General features: G+C 38.4%; 1 protein-coding gene across 2 annotated transcripts in view; it reads right to left on the reverse strand.

Annotated features, from left to right (window-relative positions):
• The window catches only part of MOB3B (MOB kinase activator 3B), a 120789-nt gene that overhangs the window by 33103 nt on the left and 75230 nt on the right, over positions 1-12456 (reverse strand). For both annotated transcript variants that reach the window (XM_088130230.1, XM_088130232.1), the window contains exon 3: positions 6272-6474. In XM_088130230.1, the coding sequence (XP_087986356.1) occupies positions 6272-6474 (203 nt within the window). The remainder of the gene's footprint in view (positions 1-6271; positions 6475-12456) is intronic.

The raw sequence follows: 12456 nt of genomic DNA on the forward strand, positions 1-12456 counted from the left end.
TAAATATATTTGCAGTTCAAAACTGGGATCACCCCCAACATTGTTAACAAATCACAATGCAATTCCCTATCAGCTTCCAAATTCTGATAACCATTTTAAAAGTCCCATTACATATATTTTAATGAATGTTACCTAAGGCTCAAACTGAAAATACTAGGAACTCACATTTGAATATTCCTGCTATACAGAATAATGTTTGGATTATTCCAGATCCAATTTTGGGGTCACAGACAATTGCCTGCTTCTGTTCAGCATATAGATCCCTGTTTTATTCCAAATTTTACAGTGGGAAAAGAAATGTTAAAAAAAAAAAAAAATCACACACGGCACTATGTAGCATGCTTTGGCTTCACATGTGTGAGCCCAGCCATTAACAGTTGATTCAGTTAAGCAAACCACACTTTAGTGCAGGTTTTGAACATCTCATACATTTTCATACATCTTAAGAACTGGGCTGAGCAAAACCTGTTTCAAACGCATCTATAAAATTTAGAACAGACTTCCTCAACTTGGCACCATCCAGAAAAGTTAATTTTCCACCTCCTTCAAAACATCAGTCAAAATGGCCTCATACGTGGTGAACCTGCTGGAGAAGCTACATCGATCCCTTGCCCTCAGCTTTATTGCAACTCCCAGTATTCTCTGTCAGATACAATTTCAATATGCCCAAATGGTGGCAGGTTGTAGAAGGCTGTTTGAAGGTACTGTATCAGGTCAAGTGTTGTGATTTTAATGGGAATGACTATTCGCAGAAGAAGAAAGGATATGGAAATGGAATGAATGATGGTACTATGTATTTAATATTTAAACAAAGTATTATTTAATAATTTAAACAGATTTAATTTAAATTATTAAATTATTTAAATTAAATAATTTAAACAAAAACAGAATCTTTATTGGTGAGATATAAGAAGCAAGTGCAACAACAAAATACACCACTGGGTATACAATATATAAAAAAACCTTATGTACCTTACAGTGGTTAAAATAAAAGAAATCAAACACAGATACTGTATATAAAAAGATCTATGTAGTATCCATTTAGTATTAATACAGGAACTATTTAGTATTGATATCAGAACAAAAATGGGATCTGAGATGAACCAGATAGGAATTACGGTCACAGTGTCAACATTGCTGTAAAAAGCAAGGGAAATTCCATGCTTCGTAGCATTAGGAAAGGATCTGAAAATAGAACAGCCAATTTAATAATGCCTTTATAGAACTCCATGGTAAGATCACACTTGGGAGTATTATGTACATTTCTGGACATTGCATCTTAAAGATAATATAGAGCTAGAAAACATGCAAAAAAAGGGGGGGGGGGACAACCCAAATGATTAGGGTCTGAACCATCTTCCCTTGCAAAGAAAGACTGTAGCACTTGTAGTGTTCGGTTTACAATAGGTGGGCAAGGAAGATATGATTGTGATACGTCAAATGACACAAAGGGCAGAAGAAAGGGAATTTTTTTCCTTCAGAGTTAGAACTCAGGTCACCCACTGAAATATAATGCAGGGAATCTAATTAACTTTGGAATTTGCTGTCAACATTTATGGTAATTGCAGTCAATTTGGATGGTTATAAAGAAGTCCGGAAAGGTCCATGAAGGATCAGGCAACTCATGGCTGCTAATACTGATTGCTTTTACTACATCCTGAATCGCAGGCATACAACTTAAATGCTGGCTGCTAGGAAGCAACAGTGACAGACTGATCTTCTAGTCCAAGCTTGTGAACTTCCCAAATGCATCCAGTTAGTCACTGGATGACACAGATTGCTGGATTAGGTCGGCCTGTGGCTTGTTCCATTCCAGTCCATTCCAATGTAAAAAAGAAATCCCCTAGAAAGAAATACTCATAAAAATGAATGTAATAAAACATGAAGGTCATTCACCTAAAATCCTAATTTTGTGCACCGTGTCTGTTTACAACGCACCACTTCACACCAAGCAAGTAAATAACCATTCCACAAGACATGCATAGGCTTTGCTAAAGTAGACCTTTGAACCAGCCTAAAGCTGTAAACCTGTGCATGTTTTCTAGGAGCCAAAGGTCACAGAAATGTATGGAACCTAATTCTGAATTGAAACATCAGGATTACACTATCAACCATGATCCTTTACGGTGGATTCCCAGTTTATTTTGAGAATAATTGTGATCTGGAGGGAAGTATCAGGGGGGAGGACTTAATCCCATCTTTTGTTTTGAAATTTCTTTCCAGGCTGGACATCCCCTCCATTCTCAGTAGACAGGCACACTTTTAGTCAAGAGGAAAAAACTGGGGAATTCCAGAAGGGGAAAAAAAGCAAAGATGGATGATTAGGGCTGAAAGACTATACATTCAATGCGCTTAGTTAGTTCTTTCTTCTACACTGTAAATTTTGCATACTGACAAAAGACAGAGCGTAGAAAACCTCTATTCTTGCCATAGAACGAGCTGCTAATATATTGTGCATTTGAAAGGTTTGTTGTACTACTGTATATCCATATGTATTCAGTTGTGTCATCATTGAAGTGCTTGCCCTTCATACCAGATACTCATCTTAAAACCTGTTCCTTTTGATTTCTAATCCAATTCTACTTCACCCCAAATTAGGACTATATCTGAATGGGAAATAGGGTAAAGAGGGAGAATGCAATAGTTTGGGCTACAGAGGCCCAAATTAAAAGATTGTGTGGGCTTGCAAATGTTTGCAATTCCAAAACTGAAACAGATTTTTCTCCCTCCTTCTTTAAACAATTCAGTGCCTATAAAGGCCAAACAACAGATTAATGTCTTGGCTACAGACACAAAGCTATTTACTAAGTGTGAAAGAAGCCTGCCCACCCACAACATTTCCAGCTCTAGTACTGCAGAATTTCAACTTTATACTTAGCCCATTTATTATGAAGTCTAGACTTCTGGCTATTTCGTAACAGTAAGACGGAGCTTTTAACCATGCAGAGAAATGAACAGATGCCTTAGTAAACATTAATGGAGAAATGCTAAATGTTCCACTTCAGTTGGATATTGGCTGGAAACTGAACTGAAGCTTATTTTTAGTCCTTGGAATGCTACAACTGAGGCTTCCTGGAGAATAGAGGCAACTCTCCATACAAACTATAGGACAAGCTAGCCCCAATGTAAAATTTTGCTTTTTGAAAAGGGTCAACTTAGAGTGCCTGTAGCAGAGTACAGTGTTGCGAATCTTTTTGCCACGCGCATGTACATATAGCAGGAATTATTATCCCTCATGGCCAATAGGAAAGGATGCTTGAAATTACAGTTCACCACCATCTCTTTGAGTTACAAATTATACATAACAAATTCTATTTCTATACTGCTTCTTCTAAATGTTCAAAGCATTTGGAACCTATCATATGTCAACTGAAAGATAAGGAATTTGTTCATATTTGTATTTCAGAATTACTTTCAGAACTACAGCCAAGCTGAAATTTGAGTCAGGGGCTTTCTCGCATGCAACTAATACTCTTTAATGACAACACTATGTAGGTTGCTTCGCAGAATTGGTTAGTGATCCTGAAGATTATGTTTTTAATTTCATATACCATGTCACTGAAAACACTCTCCATACCTTGGTTTCCCCTGTAATCACATGGTTTTCATTCTAGCAATAAATGATATGAAATATTTTAATGTAATTATGTAGTGGCAACTCTAAGCCAATCAAATGTTACATATCTATAATAAATTCTGAAATATAGTAATTAGCATAGAACATACAAAGAAGGGAAATATATACAGACGTACACAAAAAACATCATAGCCCACACTGAAATCTTTTGAAATCACAGATGAAGGAAGCATGTTAGAAGAATTCAACATCTTAATTCAATACCCTTGGCAGATTTCCTTCCTCTTGTTTTTCCTCATAGAAAATGGGCCCTTGAAATAGAGAATATGGCTGCCATTCTTTGCACAACAGTTACAGAGAGGAGAGGAACACGTGCCTGTATGTCCTAAATACTCGTACACCAAACTGGTGCATGTGCACACTCTAAACATGATCAGGAACATTGACAGTGTACAATTCTCATGCCATGGAACATCTCTAAGTGAAGAGCAGGCTCCCATAAAAATGTATTTCCTGGAATGAAGAATTGCAGGGAGACACTAGTGGTAGCAGGCCTATTCGTCAGCAGTGAGTAACTAATATTAGATCAAATCTCAAGTCCAGATGCACAGTGTCCAATGTATTATCCTAATCCACTAAGCTGGTAGCTCTATCATAATACACAATAAAGTTATTACTTGCCAGAAGAGAAAGGTAGGCTATAAATAAAATAAACCCTGGAACTCTCAGACCCAAATATTAAAGTTTGCCTGATACAATTTAACGGATTTGTTCAGGTTGCCTGAGCTTTCAGATTCAAATATAAGGTTTCAAAGTACACACTGAGTACACACATTCAGTTTACATTCTCAGGCTCTCTGGAATGACATAATATCCACAAACAAGGGGATATTGTTTAAAGTCTTTCCTTCGTCAAACATATAAAGTTAACTGCTCAAATAGTTTGGCAACAAAATAAGAGTCTGCTTTCTAATTACTCATTGTTTCACAACTGTTCTGCAAATATGACTTAAATTACAGTAATTATAAATAACCAAGCAACCTTTAATCTAATGCAATCTATGGAACACAACATGCAATTTAAAGTTGATTGAGTTGAAAGCTAAAATAAAGTCATATATTCACATGGGAGGAATCTCTTCTTTTTGCACCATATTTCAATAAGATGTTACTTTTTTTTTTTAATGTAGATATATGGGGAATACAGACTGTTTGTGTTTGAACATAAAATACTTTGACTTTAATATGATCAGTTCAGTTCTGGAATGGCCACCTATTCCACAGCTAATTAAATTTGGCCACAGGCAGAGATGTAAAAGGAATCCTAAGAATATTAACAAAAAGAATCCAAAGTTACCAATGGAAAGTGATGAGGTCACATTAATTTCGTCATTTGATGCAAAAAGCTTGGATAGGCCAGCAGACTCTGGGAAACAATAATGAGGTCTAGAATGTATAAAGGTTCTTCAAATTTATGCTGGAAATGTAATCAACAAGAAGAGACATTTTATCATGCTTGGTGGCCATGTAAAAAAGCCAGAAAATTTTGGACTCAATTACATATAATAATACAGAAGATTTTAAAGATTAATATACAATTGAAACCCAAGGCTTTTCTTTTAGGACTGATGGATAAGCAGCTGGGAAAAAAACCATGGAACTTTGTTTTTGTATATGACAACTGCAGAAAGACTATTATATGCACAAAGGTGGAAAGATCTGACTTTACCCACAATGGAGGAATTGATTGTGAAGATGATGGAACTTGCTGAGATGGCCAAACTGACAGCTTTAATTAGAGACAGGACACTGTCTAAGTTTAATGCTGATTGGAAACCCCTTATTGACTTTTTGCAGAAAACAGAAAAAAATTAAATTATGATATATGGTTTTGACGATTATGAAAAAATAGATTATAGAAAAATGTAAGCAATGTTGTAACCATAGAGTAAGAGGTCAGTTTACATTTATAACTGCTGTAAAAGAAAATCAGAAGTCACTTCTTTCCTTTTTCTTTTTTCACTCTAAATATTATTAGTTTCTATCTTTTGTTTTAAAATTCTGATAAAGATATAGATATAGATATGAATGAATGAGAGAGAGAGAGAGAGAAACAGTACTGAGGCAATGGCATGCAAGCGCCAAAGAAAGAATTACAGAATGTGGATATGCTCTACAAGGTATACATTTGCCTGATACTATGAAAGATAATTGATCTGTCTAGTCCAGGATCTGCTCTCACTGCAAAGCTTTCTATGGGCTGGAAGTCCTATCAGTCTTGCTATCTAAGATCCTTTAAAGGATGGTACATCCTTTACATTTTAGATAATCATCTTAGTCGTGAATTTGTAACATCAGAGTTCATCCTTAGCTGTAAAAAATATACATAGCAGTGCATAGTCCAGAGGCCAGAGTGAGCTTTGCAAAACCGAAAGAAAAAAATATAAATAAATATTGCAAAAATTACAAGAAAACAAATAGTAGGGTTTTTTTTAGACAATCAGTAACAAATCTGGTTTCCATCACATGAAATTTTCTTGCAGGACAATTTTAAAATCTTTCCAAAATGTACAGATTTTTCTTATTAGACTGTGCATGAACACACACATTATTTGAGCAGAAGAATCAGGTATAAATAAGGAAGAAAAACAAAGTCTGAGTTTTTTAATGCCTGGACAGAGAACAAATACTTACCAAAGGTTCTAGTTCCTTACGGTCTATGAGGTTGAGCTCTGTGACAAAATAATAAAAGTGCTTGTAACAGGTATTGACGTGGGCCTCAGCCCCCATGATAATGATGCGGTCAAAGTGATGAATGTAAACGTGTACAAACACCCGAAATAGCCTGCACAGGATCTTTTTGCAGATCTGGAGGAAGTTTTTTGGAAATGGTACACCTGTGAATAGAGAAGAGATGATTGACATTTTTGTTAGCTGAAAGTGTAATGTTTTTCAGGAAGTTTCTGCTAAATGAAGCTGATCATATATGTATCCAAGATTTTTCACAGTAAATACACTGGCTGTTGAATCCCTTTCCCACAAAAGCTCAAACAATATCTACAATGTGGTATTTTCAGCGCTAGATTAATATTTTTTATTCTCCCAGGCATTTATTCCCTCCCTCCCTCGTATGGCCACCTATCTCAAATGATATTGTATATCTTTTGATGCATAACAATAGTTTTTGCTGGTTGTTGTTGTTTCTAAATCAGTCTTCTTCTGGGACTGGTTTCTATTCTGTTGGCTTACTGGGTATCTGTTATTTCTCTCTCTGATTTTAATTTAATAATAACAACCACAATAACTTTGTTGCTAAAGTCTGCAGCAACCAAAATAAAGGTTACTGCAACAGCATAGCATAAGCCTAAAACATAGATTTGAAAGCTACATTTATTTCACAATGTTTATAGACCACCCCAATTTAACTAACTCTGGGTAATATACATGAGCAAATCAATAGCTCTACAATTAAATTCATCACCAAAAAGCAACAACCAATACATTTATTATACTGATGACAATAACAGTAATAAAAACAAGAACTTCAAATAGTCTTTCAGTCCAAAGGCCTGCTGAAATAAAACATAATAATACAGCTAGCATTCATTAAAAAAAAGTGGCATACTATCATGGTGATTATAGAGAACATAGTTACAGTCCGAGATCCTGCATTTTGTTAATCCAATCCTATTCAGGTAATTTGAGATTCTACCACTTTACCTAATTTTTGTGTTAAAAGGGGCATTACATGAACCTCCAAAGAGGTATTATACCTCACCAAAGTTTTCACAAAGCACCCTTTCAAAGTTGGTGGTCCCCCACTTCAATGAGTAATGTAGCCATGTTGCTCTGTTTTGCTCTGTTTCTGAGCCCTTCTTAGCCTTCTCCAACTGGGCTCATACTATAAGAAAAAGCTGAGAAATTTTTTTCAGCAAGGACTGCAGAAGAACTTCCCATGAGCCTATTTAAGCAGCACTGGTTGAATTGCTTCCAGGATGACAGCTTCAGCATATACCCACAAGTTTGCTGAAGATGGACAACCTGGGACACCCCTGATAGGCACCAAAGGTCTTCCAGGATGAGCAACTAATGAATGTTGTGGGCAATTCCAGAGTGTACACTGAAGCTGCCCAACATGGAGTCTCTCCCATATTGCTGGGTGAACACTAGAGGAGATGCCTCTCACTTTCTCCTCCAGCAAAAACTGCTGCAGCACTGGATGACAGATGTGGTTCAGAACTGCCCAAACTGATTCACTGAGGCAAAGCGAGGGCTTTACCTCTGCTAACTAAATCACATTGCCTCCACAGTGCTAGTCTCTTCACTTTCACTTCACACAGGCTTAACATGAAAGTAGCAGAACTTCCTATAAAACTGGGAGCACAGTAATTCACAGCCCATGAATTTTATCTTCCCTCCCACATGGACAAACATAATCTGTATAGCAATGTTTCAGTAGATTTTCCTCCAATAGTGCTGAAGGTAAGGTGCAGAAACATGCTAAGGTAAATATTAGATGCTGTGCAATTAACAGATAAGAGCAGGACCTCTTCTAACTCCCTACATGTTGAGTGAGCAGAAACAGGAGTCTGATATTTTCTGATTTAATTTGCCTATCACATGTAGAAAACATCAAAAATAAAATCATACAATTATAAAAATATAGTTAAAAACCAGAAAGCACAATATAAAATCATATCATAAATACGGCAATACATTGATTCAGTAATTCAAAATTCAAAAGCCATTCAGTACTCTGAGCTCCTGGCTTGTACATATGGGAGAAATTGCTCCTTCAGGTAAGTAAGGTTCAATCTGTTTTTCAGATTTATGTCAGAGCACACAGGTGTTTTGCCAGGACTGCAATGGTGGCCTGTAGAATTCTACATTAAATTCAGGGTGCTCTGATATATAAATCTGAAAAACAGATTGAACATTACTTCAGACCTTCAGGAAGGAGCCTGACTGCCACATTGGACCCACTGTACAGTAATTTTCTGTGTTTTCCTGAAGGGCATTTCCACACAAAACACATTATAATAATCTAGGAGGGAGGTAACCACTGCATGGGTAATGTGACCAGAATGGATTTTTCTGGGAAGTGGCACTGATGGCAAATCAGTCACAATTGCAAATATGCACTCCATGTCACAGTGTTGACTTGACCTTTGACGAACAGCACTGAATCAAAGAAAATCCCCCAAACTGAGTTATGTTTCTTCAAGAGAAGAGATGCTGCATCAACTGCAGGTATAGTCCATTCATATGCATAACATTTCCCCCAACTACCGAAGTCAGTGTCGTTTCTGGATTCAGGTTTAGCCAGTTACATTTCATCCAGGCTACAATCCACCAAAGACCCCAACAGACATGATAAAAATGGAAAAGAGAAACAGACCTGAGTGTCATCCATGCAGGTGGCACCCAGCTTGACATCCCCTGATGACTGTTCCCAGTGGCTTCATATTGAAAAGCAAAGGGGACTATCATTTGATATCTGCCCTCAACTTAGGAATGGAACTATGACAAAGCTATGGCTTCTACTCAGTTCCCTAAAGTGGACCAGAAGGATATTCTAGTGATTATATAAAATGCTGCCAAAAGATCCAAGAGACTTCTTTTGCCTTTCTGATGATTAAAAAATGCAGGCTGGATATTACAGCAAGAAAACGATCCAAAATCTCCAAAATGAGGTTTTTCATCCAAAGGTTATGTTGGACCAATGCCCATAATTCCCATCTCATGTGGCCAAAAGCCAAGAAAGAACGAACAACAGACACTAGAATGAAAGTAATAAACAAAGCTTTATTAATAAAAATAATACAAATAAAAGCAATATACTCACACAGGAGAGCTGTGGCAAGAGAGGCCACTCATCATGACTTACATCCATGCTTAGGGGTTTTTAGTATACACATTTATAGCCCTTGGCTTCCCCCTCCCATCTAGCACAGAGAACCAACCTCAGAGTTATCCATCACAACATTGATGTTTGGGTTTTTTATATCAGCAAAAATGTGTGGGAATGGGATGGTAATACCTGCTCCCCACTCTGAGTACAGGAAAATGATTGGGGAGAACAGGAAGCTGGTTACATGACTAGCAAGAGCAAGAGGTCAATTATGTTGTTAGAGTGAGTGTGGTTAACCTTGTTAGTGAGCAGAAAGGCTAAAAGGGGCAAGCCACAAGCTTGTTATTGGAGCTTCGTAGCACAGAGAGCCAGCATGTGGTTTCCTTGGGGGAAAGCGGCAAGAAGAGGCAAGCTTGACCAGGCAAGGGTTCACATGCAGAATTTTATATCAGAATTGTAATCCAATACATCTGAAAAGCAGAAGACTGCTAAAGGCTATTTTAAACACCTCCCCATAGTGCTCACAGTGGATAGTACATGATTGCACACTCCACAGAAACTAGATAACAGTACTTGTTTTTACACAGTCTTCTTACTGCGTAAGTAGACCTTTTTCAGATAATCGCCTTCTGCCTCTTAAATCAAAAACATGAGAAGATATAGTGATAGAAAGATTAGCAAGAACACAAGACAATGGACTATGCTTAGGGAACCTTTGATTTCACTTTGAGATATAACCCACATCCTTCTAAAAGCAGCAATATGGAAAAGGGTCATTCAATGAACCCTATACAGTGGTACCTCGGGTCACGAATGCTTCTGTTCACGACCAATTCGGGTCACGAACAGCTCCGTTCACAAAATTTTGCTTTCGTTCGTGAACGCCGGATTGGGTGACGAACAGGATCTGTGGCCATTTTCCCTCCCGTGACACGTGGTCGTGGCTTCCTGTAGGGAGGGGGACTCTCCCTCCAAGCAATAACCGCCTCCCCACCCGCCTTCCTGTCCTCCACGCCAGAAGTTACATCGAGCAAGGTTAGCGTTCTCTCTCTTCGTACTGTACTTTGTGTCATATTTTTGTGGTTTAAAAAAAAAACATATGGTTCAGAACGGATTAACCGTAATTACATTGAACCTTATGGGAAAATTTGATTTGGGTCGCAACCAAAATCGGTTGGCGACCAAATTCGGAGGGGTCAGAACAGATTAACCGTATTTACATTGAACCTTATGGGAAAATTTGATTCGGGTCGTGACCAATTCGGGTCGCGACCAGAGTCGCGGAACGAATTAAGTTCATGACCCGAGGTACCACTGTATACAGCAATCTTAACCCCCTACTCTCATTGTCATTTGCAAGCTTGGAAATGCCACACCCTAAATGAACAAACTGAACCACTCTTTGTTTCAAGTTCAATCATTTGATGGATATCTTGCCTGTAATAACTATTGTGCTCCATAAGCAAGTTATCAGACTAGTCTGATAGTTTCCTTGTCAGTTCTTTCTGTAATTAAGGCAAAACAATCCCTATAAAATCTAACTATGGTTCGAAATATATGGTTAAACATGTTACATCAATACTTGAAAATGAACAACATCTCAGCTTTTTGTCAAAATGTTCAATTTATTCCAGGATAAGTTGGGGGCGGGAATGACATATTTTAACAGATATTAATGCAAACTACTGTACAATATTCTTAATTTCAAATGCTAGCAAAATAATGCTTAGGATCATCCAAAACAGATTAGATCCTTACATGGGAAAAGAGATCCCAGATGTTCATGTTGGCTTTAGAAACAGCTGAGGAACATGAGACATTATTGTTGATTCACTCTGGGTAATTGAGAAAGCCAAAGAATAACAACAACTACAAAAAAAAATCAAGTTGTGCTTCATTGATTACAGAAAGGGCTCTGATTGTGTCAATCATGTCAAGTTGTGGAATGTGATCAGAAAAATGGGAATCCCAGAACATCTCATTGTCCTCATGAGAAACATATGTACAGATAATCCTCAGGTTATGACAGCAATTGGGACCGGACATTCCATAGCTAAGCAATGGGGTCGTAAAGCATGAAGTCACATGGTCACATCGCTTAGCAACAGCAGTCCCAGGAGTCCTGGTTGCCATTGTAACCCTAGTACATGGGTCGTTAAGCAGGAAGAGGTGGGAGTCCCAGGCAAGGAGAGCAGGGGATGTGCAGGTGCCACGGGGGGTGCTGCTGGCAGGTGCTATGGAATGTGGAGGTCGGAGGTGCCACAGGCAGGTGCTACAGAGCATGGGTAGGCTGGCACGGGCTATGGGCAGGTGCCTCTGAGCATAGGTAGGGTGGTGGGGGCTGCTATGGAGTATGGGGTGCAAGAGAGTGCTATGGAGTACGAGATAGCAGGCTCCTCAAGAGAAAAAGCGGTGGGAGTGATTTACGGGAGTGACTTGCGACCTTCCCTGCTTTCTTCTCCATTGACTTTGGTTGTGGGAAGCCAGCAGGGAAGGCTGCAAATGGCGATCATGTGACTGCAGCTCGCTATGACATCATAATCACAAGCCAGACACCCAAGAGCCTGGAGGAAGAAACATGAAATATAAAGAAGATCAAACTAATGAAAACAGGTACGACAACCAGCTTTAGAACTGATAATGAAGATATCAAAGTAATAGGTGGCTTCTGCCTTTTAGGATCAACCATCAGCAGTAAAGGAACAGGTAGTCAAGAAATAGCAATGGAGGCAAATATGTGCAGCTCAGGGTTGAACTGTGGAGTCCTTGGGGTTCTCTGAGCTTGGTTCTTTTCTTGCAAACGTTTCATTACCTGGCTAGGTAACATCTTCAGTGCTAAAATGGGATGAGGTTTGCTCTCTATTTATCTGCTGTGGCCTGCTTTGTCAGTGCTGGTGGGGGTGGGGGTTCTGTTTTGCTCTTCTGGTAGTTCATTGATTAGCATATGTTGACTGCTTGATTGTGTACCTGGTGGTGACCTTTGCTTATCTGGGTGATGATTGCTGGAGATGATTGCTGGTGATTGAAT

Source organism: Python bivittatus, unplaced genomic scaffold, assembly GCF_059951505.1.
Source record: "Python bivittatus isolate LINGU-HERP-01145 unplaced genomic scaffold, Pbiv_v1 ctg000850_np1212, whole genome shotgun sequence".
Lineage (NCBI taxonomy): Eukaryota > Metazoa > Chordata > Lepidosauria > Squamata > Pythonidae > Python > Python bivittatus.